Raw genomic sequence first — 21053 nt, forward strand, 5'->3', positions numbered from 1 at the left:
GAGATTGAGACTGAAAACCAGCCTGACCTTAAGGGTGCCAATACAGCGTGCTGTAGAAAAGTCAGTTTGCCAAAACACATTGTGACACACCTATTATGAATTTACCACCATAGAACGATCAACATTTTCTTTTCTTTATTTCCCTCATCCAAACAAGAAAGTCTTCTTGTACTCGTGGGAGTGGCGAGGGGTTGACAGACAATGGAGGCGCACAATGGGGCGCACCATCTGGAGCGGTTTTATCTATTATGCAGCTCACCCGCAGAGCTTATCTGGAGTAGACAACAAAAGCTTGACCTAGTGTACTCGACATCCTGCTGTTGGATGGATGTAAATGTTAAATCTAGTTTGTGTTTCATATCGGATTCATTTATGTCACACACTTGCTTCACTAAGCCGTACAAGTCATTTAAGGAACTCGAGATGGTGCAACAGGCTCCTCTGATGGCGACACGTGAGCCTTAACATATTACCACCATATTAGACCCAGAGGTTTGGAAAACTCACCGCCTTGAGTCAAATTCGCAAGTCTTGATTTGTCTCAGCGTGCAATTCAATTGTTCCTAATGTGGCTTTAGTGAAGACTGGACCCTAAAATTCAGTTTTATTAAAGTTTAAAGGGTTGTTTTTCTTCATCCAGCTTCTTTTGCCCTCAACTGTATTTTTACTTTCTGTCTGAAGTTTGGCACTTTTTGTGAAAGTGGTACGTCACACTTCAAGCATTTATTCACATGCAGGTTCTTATTGGCAACAAACGTCCTGACATGTCTTCAGTGTCTTATCTGGTGACTCAGCTTGATTTCCTTGCCCCAGCTTGTGTCTGTCTGGCCAAGGATCAAAGCTGACGTTGGTGACTAAAAGTAAGCATAAAAGGATATTCAACTATCAAAGCCGTGAATAAATGAGTAATCCATCAAAGTACTGTGGCGCACACCGTGGTCTGTCATCAGCTGTAAACTTCAGCTATACAGGGTGACTGAGGTGGTTGTTTTTGTTCACAGTGGCCGTTGATGGACCCTCCGTATGAAGACACAGGGCTACAATGGGACAGAGTACCTCGGATCATGAGGTCCAGGGAGACAACTCAGAGGTGACCTCTTACTATATACTATATACTATGTCAGAGGTGGGCAGTTTAATTTGCTAAACTGACTGTTGTGAGGGGCCATCATGCCAAAAGAAAGGCGGCGAAATGTGATGTAAAAAAAAATCTTAAGTAACATGGACCAAATGAACCATAAAAGTTTAAAAGCAAGGATATTAAGAAGTGTAAATATGGCGTTAACTATATAAAAATTATTTTATTTGAATAAAATCATGATAAAACTATGGACCAACCATGGAAGATTATATATATATATATATATATATATATATATATATAAAAGAACAATCAAAAATGTAGTCATGAATGTGTCGTATTGACTGTTGAACCAGTACTGGCTAAAACAGACACAGGACACAAAATGACAACTTATCAGTTGTATAGTTTTAGTCAGACCTCATGAGGGCCGCAAAAACACAGGCGAAGGGCCACTTATGGCCCCTGGGCCGCACTTTGCCCTGGTCTGTACTATATCACCGTTGTCCAATAGCTGCCTATTACTTTCATCTTACATCCATTCACGTCTAACAGACCGCTGATAAGAGGTGACTCTTGACCTTTGCTCCGATGATTATCTGCTACACATATTCAACAGTCCCACCATCGTACAGCTCATTCAAATCTTTCTCCACCTTCTTATCGGACAAACTCGGTGAAATATTTTATTCTTTTAATGTTCAAAATATCTTGCAATGTTTGATGATTTTGCTTTTCCTGGGCTTTGGTTGCTAATCCTTTGCATGTCCATCTTAGCTTCGGTTGCTTGTTGTTCACCTTGCCATGTGCTGTGTGCTTTAGCTACAGTATCTAACTAAATGCTGTTTGACTCTTCTCTAGCTCCAATGTGTACGGAGTCACATGACTTTTTCCTGGGTGAAAGATATTCTTTTATTTAATTGAACCACAATTCACTATTATACTTTAGTGAGTTTAAACCACATGCACTTTCCCCTTTTAATATATTACATTAAATCAAGTATTTTGCTTTAGTTGTGTGAAGCTTTGTGGTTTTGGGGTGATGCTGGATCCTAAAGCTGGACCAGTTGAGAACTACCCAATCTGTGTCTTCAGACACATATAATGCAGCAAATAGAACATAGGCTGTTTTGTTTTTGAAAATTGTAAGTGGATATAATAGTGTACTGTCAAATTTCTTTTAGCATGATTTATTGGATTAGCTGGCCTTCGTAGGACCTTCTGATGTGGCTTTTAAAATTGTGTTTAAAATAAATAATAATAATAATTATTATTGTTATTGTTATCATTAGTGTTAGCTTTGAATTTGGCTGTTTAAGTAGACCCGCAACATTAACGAAAACATTTGCAAATGAAATGAAATCTGGTAAATAAGGAAGTCTAGAAGGAACCAAATCCTACATTCCTACCTTTGGGGCAAATTCAATCTTGCCACATTCCATCATACTCCAGTTGAATCGAAGTGTTCAGGCTTAGCCTCGCACTGAGTAGTTTGATATGAAGTGGCAGCCCAAGTATTCCACTATGTTTATTACAGTGTCGTTCTCTGGGTCTGTGTAGGACGGATTTAATAACATAATCGAGGAGGAAGACCTTCACACCAGCATGGTGAGTGACTCGTCCAAACTTGCTTGCATGTTAGGTGGTTGTGATGCTTCATGATACATCAAATAATTTGCATCGATTTACATGAATAATTTTTGATCAATCATCACCAGTTATCAATCGCAATAGTGTGGTCAAAGCTTGCCATTTACGCTCCACAGTGAGTTTAATGTGGAAGGGAAGCTCTCTTTCAATACACATGTGTGACTCAACTGACTTTACTCTCTCACTGTACAGTATATTTTCCAGTTTTAGATCACTGATGTATCACATCTTCAGACCAATCTAAACCAAGTGGTTTAATAGAACCAAATTCAAATTGAACTCATGTTGTTTTTTAATTTTTCCCTGCAGATGGTGGGGATGGTGACCGGCGCTGCTATTGTAATGGTGCTTGTCGCTATCCTCATCTTCTTTGTCCTGCGGAGGATAAAACTACGCAGTGAGTCATTGCTTTGCTGTCTTGCCTTCGGAGAAAAGCTTGATGCTGATTTCTTTCCCTCCAGATATGGAAGCTCAGGAGGCGCCAAAATACCGCTTCCGCAAAAGGGACAAAGTCATGTTTTATGGCCGAAAGATTATGCGTAAAGTAAGTGATTGAGACTCACGGAATCACCTCACCATCAGCTGCTTTGTATGAATATGTTGTTTTCTTTGTCATAGGTCTCACAGTCTACCTCTTCTCTGGTTGGTACATCTTCTTCTGCATCTCGATCCCGGCTGAAAAAGAAACAGAAGATGCTCAACATTGCCAAAAAGTAAACAAGCTGAAAATGAAAGTTCCCCAGGAAGGAAGGGATCCCTGAACTTCATCTTTATTTATTTTAGGTTTCTGCGCTTTAATAAAGAGGTTCCTGTCCTGGAGGCGAAGGAGCCCCCGCCATCAGTGCTTGAAGCGGACCTCACTGAGTTCGATGTGGCCAACTCTCATCTTCCCTCTGAGGTTCTCTACATGCTCAAAAATGTTCGGTAGGGGCTCTTTATTTTTCATTCTTGTGTAGTTGTGCTCAAAGAACGTCTGAATTCTACTGTGTAGCTCTTAGTGCAATAGCATGTCATAGTGAGCTGCAGGTTTTCTCAGAACTGAATTCGGGCTTTACCTAAACTGGTGTTGCTTTACATCCTATCTGGTGGTAAAGGAATGGGAGGAGGAAGACCATGCTTCCAGGCATTGCTATGACAACCATTAACAACAAGTGGAGACTGCCTTTTTAAACTGGAAAAAGTCTGCTGCATACTGCCCTCCAAAGCAGGGGTAAAGAGTTTCTGTTTTTATTTTTGCAGTGTGCTGGGTCACTTCGAAAAGCCCCTCTTCCTGGAGCTGTGCAAACACATGGTGTTTCTGCAGTTCCAACAGGGGGAGTACGTCTTCAGGCCGGGTCAACCTGACAGCAGCATCTACGTGGTGCAAGACGGAAAACTTGAACTCTGCCTTACTGGACTGGTACGCCGACATCTAACTCTCAACAGCATCGATATTATAGTTGTGATCTTTGTTATTTCCATGACATGTTTTACTTGTTCTGGTGTTTAAGGATGGAAAGGAAAGTGTGGTGAAGGAAGTTTTCCCAGGAGACAGCGTCCACAGCCTTCTCAGTATCCTGGACGTCATCACGGTGTGTTTTTGTGTTTTGACTTCACACTGTTGCGAATCAAGTTAGTGCAGAGCTGCCTTCCTCCTAAATCTTCCTGAATCAAGCTCTCGCATTATGACGCTGAATGTCTAAGACTCGTGAATAGCTCTGCCTCATCCCATAAACTGGACTGCAGTAATGCCAAATAAGTAACTTTGATTGTATTCCACAATCCTTTTCTCTGTTCCTCAGGGTCATCAGAAGCCTTACAGAACTGTGTCGGCCCGGGCAGCTGAGGTCTCCACTGTTGTCCGCTTACCTGTGGAGGCTTTTCTCTCTATATTTGAGAAGTACCCGGAGAGCCTGGTTCGAGTGGTGCAGGTGTGTTCATTTCAGCACTGGTTAGACTTGTTGTTTTTCTGTGTGTCACATGATCCAACCCCCTCATGTGCAGATTATTATGGTTCGCCTGCAACGAGTGACTGTTCTGGCCCTGCACAACTACCTGGGGCTGACCAATGAACTCTTCAGCCATGTAAGCTCATCACACATCATGCTAATGTGGTCTGGCATCTGTTGAGGAAATGCGCCCCAGTTTCTTGTATTTATGTTGTTTCTCTCAAATAAATCTACCAACGTCCAGGAAATGCAGCCATCCCGTCTACCACCTCCTTCTCCACACCCAACTCGGACTAGTCCAATCCGCCATGGCAAGCGTTTTGGCAGTCTGACAGTACCAGAGGAGCAAAGGGAAGCTGCTGTCAAAGGTGAAGCTTGTGACCATAGAACATTCAGGTGTGATTGTTGTGCATCTGTTTCATACCTCTGTTGTTGGTCTCTTGTAAAAAGAAGCTGAACAAGGCAAGGATGGATCATCAGGTCCAACTCTGAGCAGGACCATCTCCATGCCTGTGGACATTGCTGGTAAGATTATTTCATTTAATATAATAATTTGTGAAAATATTAACTTATAAATGTGAATTTTGAGTTTTCAGTAGACAGTAAACCTCACATTTACTCATTTTCCAAATCGTATTTCACACATTTTCACTCTTAAGCTGCTTAAGTTCCTACTAAAACTAGTAGTTTGAACATTGTCTTGACTGTGAGAGTTTTGATAGATACTGATGGTTTTTAGTCTCTAGCAAACTACATCTTTTTTCAGGTGTTTCATGAGTGTATTCGTCTTCCTTTTGTTTAATAGTATTATGTTTGTAGTTAAACTCAAGGGTGCACGCAGCATTGACAATCCATTTGACGCGTTTTTTGGGATACAACTGACTTTTGGTGCGAGGATTGAGGATGGAGCTAAAAATAACGCTTCACCAAATACAAACATAAAAACTCAATCATTTCAACCACATATGAAAGCTGGACAGGCGATATTGCCAGCAGAGAACAAACCAGTTATGGCAGCAATAGACCAACAGTCTGCACCTGACCTCACCATCTGCCATGGTGACAACAAACCTTACCACGGTGCCATGTTGACATAGTAAAGAAACACAGGAGATGATCATAAAATCATCTCATCTCAAACATCAAGAGGCCACAAATGAAGCCTTTACTAAAGATTAATAAACTGTAAATAAATAAAGAGATTAATTAAATGTGCCAACTACAAGACTGACAAAGAGTTTATCTGTCTCCAATGAAAGCACTGCGTTTTATGTTTATCTTTTCTCCTCTCCTCTGCTGGTCCATGTCCACTCGTGACTGTAAATGTAATATTGAATCTCACCCGTCCATTATGACTATAGCTGACATGGCCTCTCATAAATCTTACAGTCAAATGATGCAAAATGGAATTTTGCTGTTCATGTGCAGTGTATCTTGAAAAGGACGTGGGCTACTAAAGAAATTAGAATTGATGATGGTTTTTGCAGGTATCCAGAAGAGTCTGAGAACAGACTTTGACATGGCTTATGAAAGAGGACGCATCTCTGTCTCGGCAGAAGAGGGCAACACGCCTCCTTCCTTCTCTCGGGTCAGTACGCTGTGGTCGCTGTGTCGCCTAGTCATTGATTAAAATTGGCTGAAATTGCAATGTGTCAACTTCCATTTTAAAATATCAACCCCTTTCCAAAAAATGAAGATGCATTTCAACAAAATGAGGAGAAAATAATTTATTTTAAGGCATTTTTTAGCCCTATAACTATATATAATATTCTTCTTCTTATTGATCAATCATTTTGAGTTGATTCAGATAATAAAATAATAGAAAAGCACATAAAACATTTGAAATTCATTATCATTAGATTGATTGAATTACAGCGTTAATGGTGACTAAAGTTCCATTCTGTCGTTTTCAGTCTGTGTCCCAGGACCAGCGCGAGAGGAGAGTGATGGTGGAAGACGTCCCATCAGGGATTTACCTGTATCCAGAACGAGAACCGGGAGCTGACAACATCTTCACACCTGTTACCAGTCGATACAATGCGTCTTTGTTTGAGGAAGCTCAGAAGGAGATTCTCAAGCTGATGAGAATCGAGGTAAGCGTGTTCACTCGGTTGTTGCTTGAGCTCAGTGGAACCAAGAGGCAGAAGGACTGGGGAGGTTACAGGGAATATAGATCACTATGTCTTCTGCCAACATCATAGTTCATAGAAATTCCTCCCTAACTTCCAAAACAACAGCAAGCAGGAAGGGGCTGAGAGCTGATCCCTGACTTAATCTCTAGTCTCACCTTGAATCTGTCTGTCACAGAGAGATCACACCTCACCAAAGAGCGGAGCATTATATGCAGACTAAAAGTCATGTTTTACTTTGCTATCAACATGACGGTGGAGCCAGAACAGGCCGCCAGATAATAGATGATCTCACTTGATCCTTGACACCCCAGACGAGAAAAGAGGTGAAATAAAGAGGAAACGTGCACATTTCAAAATGGCCTGTTTTGAACCTTTCTCCCGTTCAGTCGTCACCAAACTAGTGCAGTGGCTACGAAGGGGCTGGTGACGCAGTGCATTGCTGCTATTGAAGAGTGTCATACTTGAGTCTCACTCACATGAGCACAAACACAAAGCTGGTTTGTTGTTCCCATAGTGCACCATCGTGCGCAATCCTCAAGTGAAAGTTGCAGCACCGTGCTGCCACATCTGGTGTGGCAACGTGCCAGATGGCGAGCGTACGACGCCAACACAATACTGAAGCATTCGCTCACAAACCAGTGGTCACATACTTCTCTGATGCCTGTTATTTCCTTGCACAATATCACATGACACTTCCTCGAGGGACTCTGTCATAGGCTTAGTTGTTGTAAATAATTGTACTGGCATTATGTGCAGCCACCATTTATTTAGACGAGACTAGAATTTGTTTTTATTCTACGATCCAGGACCCTTCATTGTTGAATGGACGAGTGACGCTGCATCATGCCAAAGCTGGAGCTGTCTTAGCCCGGCAGGGAGACCAGGTATTCACTCGCTAATAGCATACCGCCAATAACAGTCCACTTTAGTACAGCTAGAGACATTTCCTGAGACTGTGTTTATTTCAGGACGTGAGTCTGCACTTCGTCCTGTCTGGCTGCCTACATGTTTACCAGCGGATGATCAACAAGCAGGAGGCGGTGTGCTTGTTTGTCACCCACCCTGGGGAGATGGTGGGTCAGCTGGCTGTTCTCACCGGGGAGCCGCTCATATTCACCATCAAGGCCATGCGGGACTGCACTTATCTCAAAATCTCCAAATCTGACTTCTACGAGTGAGTAGTTGGTCGAATGTTGGAACATGTTGCAGTGGACCTTTGAATATTTCATGTTGTCCTGTCCTCCCTCCTATAGGATCATGAGGGAGCAGCCCAATGTTGTCCTCAGTGCGGCGCACACCGTTGCCATCCGAATGTCTCCTTTCGTGCGACAGATGGACTTTGCGATTGACTGGATGGCTGTTGAGGCGGGTCGATCCCTCTACAGGTACGAGACTTTTCGAGGTCAAACAAGCCAAATTTGTCTCCTTATTTTGGCAGTCAGAGCTCTGTAAGATGTTTTCTGCATGTTTTATTACAGACAGGATGACAAGTCCGACTGCACCTACATTGTTTTGAACGGGCGTCTGCGTTCAGTTATCCGCAAGGCAAATGGGAAGAAAGAACTTGTTGGGGAATATGGAAGAGGAGATCTTATTGGAGTGGTGAGTTTCTACCAGAAGCTCATGAGATGAGAATGCACGTTCATTGTGAGAGTTATAATAGCCATTTTAGACAAAGAAAAAAGAACATTTCCATTAACCATTTCTTTTATACACATGTTGTTGGACGAATACAAACAGAATGGGAAAACTATAGAGAGGTCGGTCATTTTGCATCAATAAGGGAACAACCAAAGTTCTGCAATCCGTTTTCTGCAATATTCTCCTTCCTTTTTTGTAATTACTGAAAAAAACGTAGTTTTTTGTCTTGTTGTCAAAGAGCAAACTTCGAATCTTCTGGATACAGTGTTTAAAAGGTGGCTCGGAAGTTTGTCATGTTGTTAAAGTTGACACTTTCTTACAGGGTTTGCTTTGGTTAGTAGAGCAATTGTTGAATGACAATGTCTCCTACGTCAGGTGGAGGCCTTAACTAAGCAGCCCCGAGCCACAACTGTCCATGCTGTGAGAGACACTGAGCTTGTGAAGCTGCCAGAGGGAACGCTCAACAACATCAAGAGACGTTATCCACAGGTCCCGACACCACCTATTTATTTTGGTGAACATCTTTGTACTGTAGGTCTACAGCTCTGTTTGTTGTTTAGGTTGTGACGCGGCTGATTCATCTGTTGGGCCAGAAAATTCTGGGCAATCTTCAGCAGGGTCGCGGCCCATTCTCAGGTACTGTGTTCTTATACCATTTAAGTTTATAAATGAAGTAAAGTTGAAATAACTCTGGCTCATAACACAAATGGAGATGTGTCAAACTGCAGATTTCCCACACAATTGTTATCTTGAAGGTTCAGCCCTGAGTCTGCCCAGCATGACCACCAGTCCAGATATCACTAATCCTGCCAGCAACCTCTCCACTGTGGCCGTGCTGCCAGTGTGTGATGATGTGCCCATCAATGCTTTCAACCTGGAGCTCAGCCATGCTCTCAGTGCCATTGGTAGGTCCCCAAGCTTCAGGTGGCTGCTTAAGGAGCTTAGCTGGCTTTTAAATAAGCCACCTCTCACCTCTCTCCTCCTGCAGGCCCTACGCTTTTGTTAACTAGTGACATCATCCGAGAAAGACTTGGGGCGTCTGCTCTGGACAGGTTGGTTTCACATTAACCTGCCATCATTCCTTTCTCGTCCGATCAGAACGTTTCCTCTGTCAGAGGAAAATGCTTAACACTGTCTTCATTTCACTTACTCATCCATTTTAAATATTAACCTTAAATGTTATGGTCTGTTGGCGCCAGTTTGCCAGTTACTGACCTTGTACGCCTTTATGCTACCACATTCAACAGTATCCATGAGTACAGACTGTCCGGCTGGCTGGCCCAACAGGAAGATATCAACAGGATCGTCTTGTATCAAACCGACAACAGCATGACCCCATGGACACAACGCTGCATCCGCCAGGCGGACTGTATCCTGATCGTGGGCCTTGGCGAGCAGGAACCCACCCTGGGAGAGGTTAGTGTGCGACTGTGTTACCGCCATTCTCTTTTTTTCACGCTTGTAACTTGTTTTTATTTATTTTTCGTTTGCGCTATCTATCAACTATATATACCGGTAACCTTATTTAAACTATAGCTCTGTTAATTTCTTGAAAATATTTGTATACGAATTTCAATCTTATAAGAATTTCAAGTACATTCAGAGTAGTGGAAACCCTGGCCATTGTGTAGTGAAAAACCTCCCTGAACAAAAGCAAACAGATGCTTTTGTTTGCTTTTGTTCAGGGATTCCTCCATGTTTGTTGTAGTTGTTATCATCCTAGCTGCCACGTGTCTTGTGCATCAGTGGGATCAGTGGATCAGTGATTAAATGCTTAAATATTACATTTTTAATGTGTTTTATTTATTTATATATATATATATATATATATATATATATATATATATATATATATATATATATATATATATATATATATATATATATATATATATATATATATATATATATATATATATATATATATATATATATATATATATGCGGCAACATTTGTGGAATTATTATTGTTGTTGTTGTTATTTCCTCTGCCATTCCTTCCAGTTGGAGCAGATGTTAGAAAACACAGCTGTCCGAGCTCTGAAGCAGCTGGTGCTTCTCCACAAAGAAGATGGTCCCGGTCCCTCTCGGACAGTCGAGTGGCTCAACATGAGGAGTTGGTGCTCAGGACATTTACACCTCAAGTGTCCTCGCAGGGTCTTCTCCAGACGCAGCCCACCTAAACTGGTAAAGAGGATAATTGCTACAGTCTTTTTCGTGCATTAAATCACAGGCGGTTTTCCATGCAGCGAGAGATGTACGAGAAGGTGTTTGAGAAAACTGCTGACAGACACAGTGATTTCTCACGACTGGCACGAGTCCTGACTGGGAACAGCATCGCCCTTGTACTGGGAGGAGGGGGAGCAAGGTGAGCGGAGAAGAACCACAAGCACGAGCAAACACATGCTTGTTTCATTTCATGCTTTACTTGGGTGGTTATGTTTGTTGAAATGCCATTAATTTCCTTCATGACTAGTTCATGACTATGTTATTACAGTTGTAGTAAATTTGTTCCATCAAACTTCAGCAAAAGGTGGTGATGTTATATTTTGTATTTTTTGTGACATTTGTCATAAAATGCTGTGTTTGACATGAAAAATGTATAAATCAAAATGAAATGAGTTCAGCAAGTGAATGTTTGTTCCACAGAGGCTGCTCCCACGTGGGCGTGATCAAGGCCATGGAGGAAGCCGGGATACCTATAGACATCGTGGGCGGCACCTCCATTGGCTCCTTCATCGGTGCTCTGTACGCTGACGAGAGAAGTGCTGTACGAACCAAACAAAGAGCTCGAGAATGGTCCAAGGTAAATCTGAATTTATCTGTTGGATTTTCTTTCTTATATGTTTGTAGAATGATGTCAATAAATTAACTTTCTGCTTCATAGGCCATGAACTCCATTTTTAAAAAGGTCCTGGATCTGACCTACCCGATCACCTCCATGTTTTCTGGCTCTGCTTTCAACACCAGCATCTACAAGGTGTTTGAGGACAAGCAGGCTGAGGTGAGACACACGCTGAAGTAGAGGAACATCTTCTCCTGTTTACCATAATCGTGGAACATTAATGCTTCATCATCATGTATCATGTGTTTTTTCATGTCTCCAGGATTTATGGCTCCCATACTTTAATGTCACGACTGACATCACAGCTTCAGCCATGCGTGTCCATCAGGATGGTACGTTTATTATTGTTATAGTTAGTATTATTACATATTTTGGATTTCATCTTGTTAGAATTTTAGATATACCGTATTTTACGGACTATAAGCTGCTACTTTTTTCTTGCAGTCAGAACCCTGCCCGCTTGGCAACTTGACATGACAGTTTTTTTTCCACTCATGTAAAGTTTTATCCTGCAGCAAATGCACATTAAAAGGCATTAAAACGGCACGAATAAAATAACATTAAAACATTGGCACTTGACGGAGCACAGAGAGTTTTCTGTGCTCATGAAGGTGAAACTGAAGGAACAAGCGGTCACTCGCCAACATTCGCGGTCTGAGCGTGACATTCGGAACGCTAAGCATATTGCCCAAGAAATACTCATTTCACCGAGCCAGATTTCTCAGGTGTCGTTTTTAGACATGAATCGACCGAATCCGCAGCTGTTTTGTGTGTGTCAGATGCAGCATTCTTTGGTCACCTGAATCTGAAACTTTTGCAAACGTCCAGAGTGGGAACTTTCATGAAAGAGGTTGAAGACAGCTGCTTCCCCTGAGTGCTCTCCCTGTCTCTTGGAGCATCCCTAGCTTTTACCGTCTAAAGAGCGGCGCGGTTTATCAAAAATATCTTTTCAATCGTAAATTTCCTAGTCGCAGCTAATATTCCAGTGTGCTCTATAGTCCGGAAAATACTGTTTTTTTTTTTTAATGATTATCGTTAGCTTATTCAATTTGTCAGTGTCTTTAAAACCCTAAATTCCTGACTAATTCTTCATTGTGCTGATGCAGATGTTTGTGAATGAGATTTTGTGCATGAAAAATCTAGATTTCAGAGCTTGTTTATATTTACTGCATGCATCGATAGATTGCACTTTTAAGAAGATTATAGTAAGTGTTGCTAACTAGAGCCATAACACTGATGTCTGACCAACACATTTGTGGTTTGACGGGTTCAGACTGGTGCAGAGCAGCACTGAATGCTAATATTTGCATCCTGGCATGTGTTTTAACTGCTTGATCATTTTCACTCCCATTGATCGCTAATGCTGCTGTCAGAGTACTTCATTTAACATTCTTCCTATTACATTCTTATTGGACTTTCCTCTTTGTTCTTGTTCACATTTTGATTTCCTATTCCGTCCCTGTGTCACCTAAATCGATTCAGGTTCTTCTATTGTTTTGACTTCCCAAACTGTGCCATAAACCTCTCCCTTTCCCAGGAGGAAAAAAAAAAAAACCTAACCTAGCATTAGCTCTGATACACTTAACCTGTCCTGTCTCCATGGCAACATGTAGATTCCAGAACAATTCATCTTGTCAGTTCCTCTCCTGCTCATCATCATCTCATATCTTAATTCTTTCTTTCTTCTTCCACACAAACGTATAGAATTTTGAAGATGATCGACTAATGACATCACATAAATCGACAGATAAAATAGTTTCTCTCCTTGCTTGTTTTAATCTCATTAATAAAGTAACACAGTAATTGAGTAGCATGTCATTTTTGTTTTTCAAGTAGTTAAACTAATTGGTTGAATGTTTTCTATGTCTCTTGCAGTTTTAGTTTGTGTACTACTTAGCTGTTGACTTCATGCTAAGGATCAAAACGTGGATCACGTTTTCACACTGGTGAAATTTAAGTTAGTATTTTGTATTGATTTGGTCATAGGAGCGTCTTCTGTGTGGCATTTCCCTCTCTGTCCTCTTCACCTTTCACTCTCCAGCTCCTCTCTCTCTCTCTGTCTCTCTCTGGTTCGTCCATATGAGATGTGCCATCAGGCTCGTGTTTGATGTGACCCTCCTTCTCCATCTCGCTCTCCTGACAGGTTGTGTCTGGCGCTATGTTAGAGCCAGTGCCTCCTACACCCCATATTTACCTCCCTTGTGCGACCCCAAGGATGGCCACTTGCTTGTGGATGGTTGCTATGTTAACAATGTCCCAGGTCAGATCTGAAAAATGCCGCGTACCAAAACCCACCCTTCCTCCTAACTTACCCCACCCTGACCAGATGGAAAATCGGGAGCCCATGGTTTGGAAGGAGAGACCAAATGATGTGCCTGTTAGGTTAAAAGAGTGAACCCATCATGCATGTCTGAAGACAAACTAAACAAAGACATGCATGACTGCAGGCTTGTCGAGGCGGCAGATACAGCACTGATGAAGTGAAGTTTCTCCTGTACTTCAACTTTCTATCTCTTTTATCCTCGTATGTGTTGTCTAGTCACTTAAATCCTGCCCGCACCCTCAAATACTGTATCGTACGCATGTAGAGTGCAGCTACTAATCTTACTCCTCCCACTACAATCTTACTTTGTATTAAGTGATACTTCAGTATTAAATGAATTGTCTCTCATTGTCATGGCGATTTGACCTGAACCTTATAGGCCAAATAAAGTCACAGATTTAGGCAGCCAAAGCCCCACCAACAAAACCAACCAGGTGAATGTTAATATCAGAATAAAGTGAGATAAATTCATGAAACAAAATATAGTTTGTAATAATGACAACAGGGAACATTTGATCACCGATCGGAATACATTCATTCAGATGGTGGAGAATGAAGTTCCCATGTAGACACTGCTATTTTAACATCAACTGACGGCCAAAAAAACTAGTGAAGGCACAAAGGGGCGCCACCTTGTGCTCAGGTTTTGGTAAATGAAAGTGGATCCCTGAAGCAGGTGATAGTCACTGACTCCAACAAAGGCAACCAGGCACAACAGGAAGCAACAACTCACAGGGCCAGGCGCGTCAGAAGTCGGGGCCCCTCCTTCTATTCACGCTCATGACTCACCTCACAGGATTTGTCCTGTGGACTTCACTTTAGATTTGCATGAGGAGGTTCTGTTTCATGTCTGTCATGATCATCTGCAGCAGAACCGTGACCCTTCTCCTGGCTTGTCTTGCTTTATTTATACCCATGTCAGTTTTTGCGCTTCAGTATCTCTGCTGTGTGTATCTAAACCGCATGTGCACTCTTGTCTAAAATGTTCTGGAATCTACTGTTGCCATTACAATATTCATTTGAAGGAAAAACAAAAGAAAAGTTGAGTGGATAAATCGGAAAAGTTTGCAGGCACAGTTGCACCTTCGCTCTTCTCTGTGGTGCTCCTTATCCTTCCAACCCATGCCACCTCCAGCCTGCTCCTGCCCGCTGCTCACACTGGGACAGTCTGGTTGCTCCCTGCCATGATCATGGTCAAAGGTCTTCAAACTTCTCACAACAACAGCTTCTTCCTAATCGACTTCTGATCCTACTTATATAGCAAATGCATCCATTGACTCGTATGATCACATTGAAATGAACTGTTGTTGAGCAGAGTTTGGAGATCAATAATAGTGTGTGATGGTTGTTCCTCCTTTCCACCCTTCAGTCACAAATACAACAGTGTCTCAGGAGATTAGGTTTATAGTGTCTCACACACACACACAGGCATCTGCAGCACCTACGCTGTCAGGGTTGTTATCTGTGATCCAGTATTTGAACGTAATGGCAGCCATTGAGTTGTGATCCTCCTCCCTCCTTCCGTCCGCGGCGTGCCAGGCTCTCTGTGGCGTTACGTGCGAGCAAGCATGACCCTCTCTGGGTACCTGCCGCCTCTCTGTGACCCCAAAGATGGCAACTTGCTCATGGATGGGGGCTACATCAACAACCTCCCAGGCAAGTAGAGCTGGTGCCCTGCCTCCATGTCCACAACACGTAGCACTTCAGGAGGAAGGATGTAGACTACACTGTTTCAGGCGCTAGGTGAAGCTATTAGTGACGGTAGGCCTGGTGAGTATGAGTCTACACGTGTGTTCTGGGTCTCATGGCTGACGTCATTGGTGCTGATCCCGAAATAGCATAAGGCTGCTGCCAGATTGAGGCTTCCAATTGGAACGATCCGCACCAGTGAGTGAATTCAGTGATGACGACCAGCCGGATGTTTTAACAACTGATCAGTGAGTTTGCTTCATGTTGGTGTTGGCTTCGATGCTGAAATGAGCATGGAAAAATTGTTTGACTTGACTCATTGGAAAAAAAAACAACAAAACATCTCATTTCAGCCAGAAGCTGGACGAACCTCTGGAGCTGCAGTGTTTTTATCTGCAGACTGTCACTAGTACTGATGAATTTCAACGTTTGAATTCAGTATTGGGTTTGCAGTTATAAACATCTTCCGATGTCGGTGTTATTGAATGAACTGTCATATTTCACAAACGTCTAGATTTGTGAAATATGATTGTTTTTGGCCCAAACATTGATCTTCAGGTGGAACAAGACGGATTGGTGTGACATGTCTCTATTGGATGGCAGCTGGTGCAGAGACTTCCCTTCTCTGCTTCTTAGGTTTTCTGACTGTTCCAACCTGACGGTGTCACTTGCTTCATCCTCCCGAGTCCCTCATACCGCCGTGCTAATTAATCCCAGTATTAATCCCGAGATGTGGTAACTGCTTGTGACAGATGGGGAAGGATGAGGCTGGAGTACCGTACAGATCTGCTCCCGTGGTACAAAGGCGTACACAGGATACGACAGCTCATAAACATGCTGCAGACTGCTGCGTGTGTGAACCAGTATAGCTCAAGTTAGCTTACTGAAGGATGCAGCTCTAGTGAATGCTACATTTGCGTGTTATTACGCTTATACAGGGTAACCACTGTTATGATACCGAAGCTATGAAGCAGGAAGTCAGGTCCCTCTGCAGTTTTAAAACGTTTGTCCTGGTGGCTGTTCAAACCTGAGTCCAAGGGGCCAAGCCTGTCGTCTCCTTTCATGGGGCTCAGAAGAACCTTTCTGACCCAGAGATATGTTCCAACTCTGTGCGTGTTTCTGCCTGGAGGAGATGAATCCTGGTGTCTTATGTGTTATGAGGCGAACAATGTGCTCACCACAGTGATGCTCTATGTGAAAATTAGCCTCCAAAAACCATCTCATACCACGTCATGTTTCGACTCGTCCCTGCTTGTAGATTGAGTTTGGTGTCCTTGCACTAGTGTAACCAGGGTGTTCGTCATGGAAGCTTTGTGTCCTTCAGAATCATTACGCTGGAAGATGAAGAAGTCTCACCATTAGAGCCTGTGTTCTATCTATGTTGGGAGGTGTTAGTTATACAATTTGACTGAATTATTTTTTTCATTAATAAATCGCCAACTGTGCAAGTCCGCTTAAGCCAGACCTGAGCAAAGTGCGGCCCAGGGACCATATGTAGCCCTTTGCCTGTGTTTTTGCGGCCCTCATGAAGTCAGACTAAAACCATTTAACTTGTCATTCTTTTTAATCCTATTTCCGTTTTAGCCAGTACTAGTTCTACAGTCAATACGACACATTCGTGACTAAATTTTTGTGTCCTTTTCGTTGGTCATTTTATGTATTTTCCTCTAAATTTGTCGAAAGAAAATTCTAAATATATTTTGAAATAAATTGCCTTTCATCTTTGATGATTGATAATGATTTCAGCTAAAGTTCAAGTCATATTTACACTTCTAAATATCCTTGCTTTCATTGAACCTTTGGGGACCCGAAACTTAAGATTTTTTCCTGTCACATTCCGCAGTCATTGCCACCTTTACTTATGCTTGATGGCCCCTCACAACAGTCACAGTTTATAATGTGGCCCTTCAGCAAATTTAACTGCCCACCTCTGGCTTAAGCAGTTAAGCAGTAACTGTAATAGCAGTGTAATAACAATAGTAATAATTGCATTGGAGATTAGTTGATAAAAAACAGGGTGAGCTAAGTTACATTTCAATAACAAGGGCGTCACCTGCAAAGCAAATGATTGTGAGGAGAAGGAAGAAACGCACTGGTGTCACCTTGAAGTTTGCGACTCAAAAAAGCCATCGTGTCCATGAGCGGACAAGAAGTGGAAGGAGGCGTCTGGCCAGTGTGAGGTGAAGGCTGCCACATGTAGCTGGTCAAGAGGGAATGTCCAGGAACTTTCTGTGGAAAAAAAGATATATGTAGATTGGATCAGTCATTGTAGAAATTGTTAGTCATAAGCAAGAGCAGAGGGCTGAAGTAAGATGAGTTGGATGGGAAGGTGAGATGTTACATGTCATAGCTGGTCCTGGCACCATCCCGGGTGAACGTTGACACCACAGGTTTTGTCCTCAGAAGACCAGGCCGGCAAAGAAAACCCAAATTGTCAAAGTATGTCACTCAAGTAGATCAATGGTTCGGTTGCTGCAAAGTCTCCACAGACCCGACACCCAAGACAACTGTGATGACCCGCCTACCTTCCTGGATCAGTGAAGTGGCTGCGTCAGACAGGCGTCTGGTGTGGGTCTGTGCAGGCTTCAGGATGGTTATCCTTCCTTCCCTTTGTCGTGCTCATTTGTATGACTGTGAATAACTGGCCCTCGCAGCTGATATTGCCAGAAACATGGGTGCCAAGACCGTGATCGCCATCGATGTGGGGAGTCAGGACGAGACGGACCTCTGCAACTACGGCGACAGTCTCTCTGGCTGGTGGTTGCTGTGGAAACGGCTCAATCCCTGGGCAGAAAAAGTGAAAGTGAGCCTTGCGAAGCATGTGTTGAAATGTCGATCTGCCAGTGGAGTGCGAGTCCCGGTTGTGATGGTTGTTCCGGTGCAGGTGCCAGACATGGCAGAGATCCAGTCGCGGCTGGCTTACGTGTCGTGCGTGCGGCAGCTGGAGATGGTGAAGAAGAGCGCTTACTGCGAGTACATCAGACCCCCCATCGACTGCTTCAAGACCATGGACTTCGGCAAATTTGATGAGATTCATGTGAGCTCCTCGACGGTGTTTCTGCGTGAGACCCGTCAGCATGATGAAGTGGTTGTTTGTTTTGGTCCCACACCAGGACGTGGGCTTCGAGCACGGCAAGCTGCTGTTCACTGCGTGGGCTCAGGGTGACATCATCTCAAACATACTGAAGGACCACCGTTGTGCCGACTACAATGACAGCAAGAGGACTGATGTGAGAGGGCGGACACACTGTCTAAACAGTTATTCCCACCAATAACAAGGCCCGGCTATGACTCCCACTCTCTCCCTCTCTCTCAGACCTGCACTTGTCCCGCAGCCGATTTCACTGACCTCGCCGAGATCGTGTCCAGGATAGAGCCGGTGCAAAGTTACGTCTCCGCTGAAGGTGATCGCTTGCTCCCTTGTTCTCATCATGTTTGTCAACACTGTAGCAAATCCTCTGCCCTGTTCCATGTGAGCTCATGAATTTTTCCAATTGCTCCCCTTCAGCGGAGGAGTCCGACTATCAGACGGAGTATGAGGAAGACGGGATGGACACGGTGAGAGAGGAGGAAGGCGAGGAAGGAGAGGAGGTGGAGGAGGAGGTCGATGATCCTGTGGATTGGGGCCCAAATGGAGAGTCTGTCGATGTAAGTTCTTACTCCATTCAAACTGATGCAAACGTTTTTAACCCTCTCTGTGTATTGTATTGTATTGAGAACTATGCCCAAGGTGTGCGTGTACTGCATTAAAAACAGAACATTTGAGTGTGCGCAAGGCTGATGAAAATATGAAAGTCAATAAAATGTCTCTGCAAATATAGCGGTTCAAGTTTGTGTGTGTGATCACAGTGTCTGTTTATGGTTGTTCTTGTTAAATGACGACATTTTTTACCCAGCACAACTCTCTGTTCTTCTCTTGCCAGACTGATGCTAGAGGCGTGCGGCGGCGGAGGATTCTCACCAGCGACACGTCTGAAGTCTCCGACTGCTGAGCGAAAACTGAGATGAAGTCAAAACACCCTCCACCACCACCACCACAATCCTCTCTCACCTAAGTGTGACACCATCAGGGAGGAGTGTCACCGGTCTCACAACTGATGCGGGATCGTTTTGGGTAGAAAAAGGGGGCCGGAACAAGCATTTCTGGAGAGCAGTAGAAGGCAGCTGTACTGAGTCTTAGACGCCACGTGTGCAGGGATGAGCCAGTGTGTTTGTGTCGTGCCTTTTTGCCTGGATGAAGGTTGAGAAAGTGAAGCAGAACTATGAAAGGAAAGTTTTGGAATGAATGATTGAAGAAGAAGAAACCAGACTAGACTGAGTTGAGGTGTTTTAGTTTTTTTTTTGCAGGTGATGCGCTTGAGTTTCCATTAACACAGGTAAACAGACGTGTTGCTTTTAATCCCATGTAAATCACCAGTCAGTATTGCAGAGGTTTGAATCTGAGGTGTCCACCTGCAGGACGCAGTGCTGTTGCCAGTATATACTGAGTGGATTCAGGACATCATCAGTGATGGACCTGACGTACATCATTTTGTGGCCAGTTCACCAGGAAAGAAGATGCTTGGGAGGACGGGGGGAAATGGCCTGACACAATTGTTTTGGGGTTGTTGACCTTCATCTAGTTTAGATTGAGATGGGTGCAAAAACAAGGCGTCTGGTTTAAAAGAAGAAGTCTGTTTTGAAATAGAGTAGATCTGGGCATGTGAGGAAAATGGATCTGAGAAAAGAAATGGTTGTAGTGTTGCAATGCTGGCGACCGGTCGCCAAAGGTTGAGGATGGATGAGACGTGGGATAGAAAAGAGGCTGGACTAGCAAGTGTGAGTGAGGTGTGAATGGATGCACTGATAACATAGGAAGTTTTATTTAATATTTATGATACATGCTCCGCGGAGACTAACTTGGGAGTCCAGTGTGTATAAATGCGGTCAATTTAAACAGGAGGTTTGAATGTTTTATTTATTTATGCACTTTTATCTGTCATGTGCTTTAAACAAAAAACTTCATCTGTCGATTGAGGAACGCTGCAGTGGAGGAATCTGCACTGTCACCAGAAGTTCAAGCTTCTCTTAGTTGTTCACAGAAATCTGGATGAATTCTGAACATCAATACGGACACGCTGTGCTCGAACCCACGCAAAATCACGTGCACACGCCATGTGTTTAGCTGCTGATGTGCTTCGAATATATATATTCATAAATGAGGTGCACAATTTGATCGGACCACTTGCTCAGCTGTTTTCATTTTTCATCCGTGCGAACTACTGTGCTCAGCATTTAACTTAAGCTTTTGTTCTCACCGAATAGTTGAGGGATTCCTTTTTATTGATGAACTACTTGAATTTTATTTGTAAATGCCAAGATGAAGTGAACAGAAATGGATGAGTGAGAATAAATATGTTCATCTTATCAGACAAGTGTGGCCTGTTTTTTTTAAGTAGCATCAGAGAATATTGAGTGACTTGGTCCTCATTTTCAGAGCTCAGTAGGTGGCGCTTTCAATTGTAAATTGAAGACTGCCTGCTCTTGGGATCTCGCCCATGTGCTGTTTCCTCCAGGCACTCTGGTTTCCTCCCCTCTGTAGTTGCGTCGCCTCTGTTGGTGAAGTATCTGAAAGGTGTCAGGAAGTCCAGCTGATCATTTTCCCAAGTCACTCTTATCTTTTTGCAAACAGCACCAAAGCTCACCATTACAGTGAGGATGAGTGAAGTATGGGACAATATTTGTAGTTGCTCATGCACTGTATAAACCTTAAGTTCTAACAACC

The 21053-nt window shown here is 43.1% G+C and overlaps 1 protein-coding gene across 3 annotated transcripts; it reads left to right on the top strand.

Annotated features, from left to right (window-relative positions):
* The first annotated feature begins 921 nt into the window (after positions 1 to 921).
* LOC128753899 (patatin-like phospholipase domain-containing protein 6) lies at positions 922 to 20700 on the top strand. 3 transcript variants are annotated; one of them, XM_053856077.1, is made up of 35 exons: positions 922 to 1090; positions 2642 to 2689; positions 3041 to 3128; positions 3193 to 3275; positions 3350 to 3444; positions 3515 to 3655; positions 3971 to 4130; positions 4222 to 4302; positions 4513 to 4641; positions 4715 to 4795; positions 4904 to 5027; positions 5110 to 5184; positions 6147 to 6247; positions 6573 to 6752; positions 7598 to 7675; positions 7760 to 7965; positions 8045 to 8176; positions 8270 to 8393; positions 8808 to 8921; positions 8993 to 9068; positions 9188 to 9337; positions 9421 to 9484; positions 9680 to 9848; positions 10437 to 10619; positions 10682 to 10800; positions 11082 to 11238; positions 11320 to 11436; positions 11540 to 11609; positions 13421 to 13537; positions 17944 to 18092; positions 18174 to 18326; positions 18403 to 18519; positions 18606 to 18693; positions 18798 to 18937; positions 19213 to 20700. In XM_053856077.1, the coding sequence occupies exons 1-35, from the start codon at positions 1043 to 1045 to the stop codon at positions 19279 to 19281; spliced, it is 4026 nt and encodes a 1341-aa protein (XP_053712052.1). In that variant the 5' UTR covers positions 922 to 1042; the 3' UTR covers positions 19282 to 20700. The 3 variants fall into 3 exon arrangements, with proteins under 3 accessions (XP_053712052.1, XP_053712053.1, XP_053712051.1); XM_053856078.1 differs by having other exon boundaries at positions 5113 to 5184; XM_053856076.1 differs by lacking the exon at positions 13421 to 13537 and adding an exon at positions 15140 to 15256 and having other exon boundaries at positions 19213 to 20699.
* The last annotated feature ends 353 nt before the right edge of the window (positions 20701 to 21053 follow it).

Source organism: Synchiropus splendidus, chromosome 2 (genome assembly GCF_027744825.2).
Source record: "Synchiropus splendidus isolate RoL2022-P1 chromosome 2, RoL_Sspl_1.0, whole genome shotgun sequence".
NCBI classification, from domain to species: Eukaryota; Metazoa; Chordata; class Actinopteri; order Syngnathiformes; family Callionymidae; genus Synchiropus; species Synchiropus splendidus.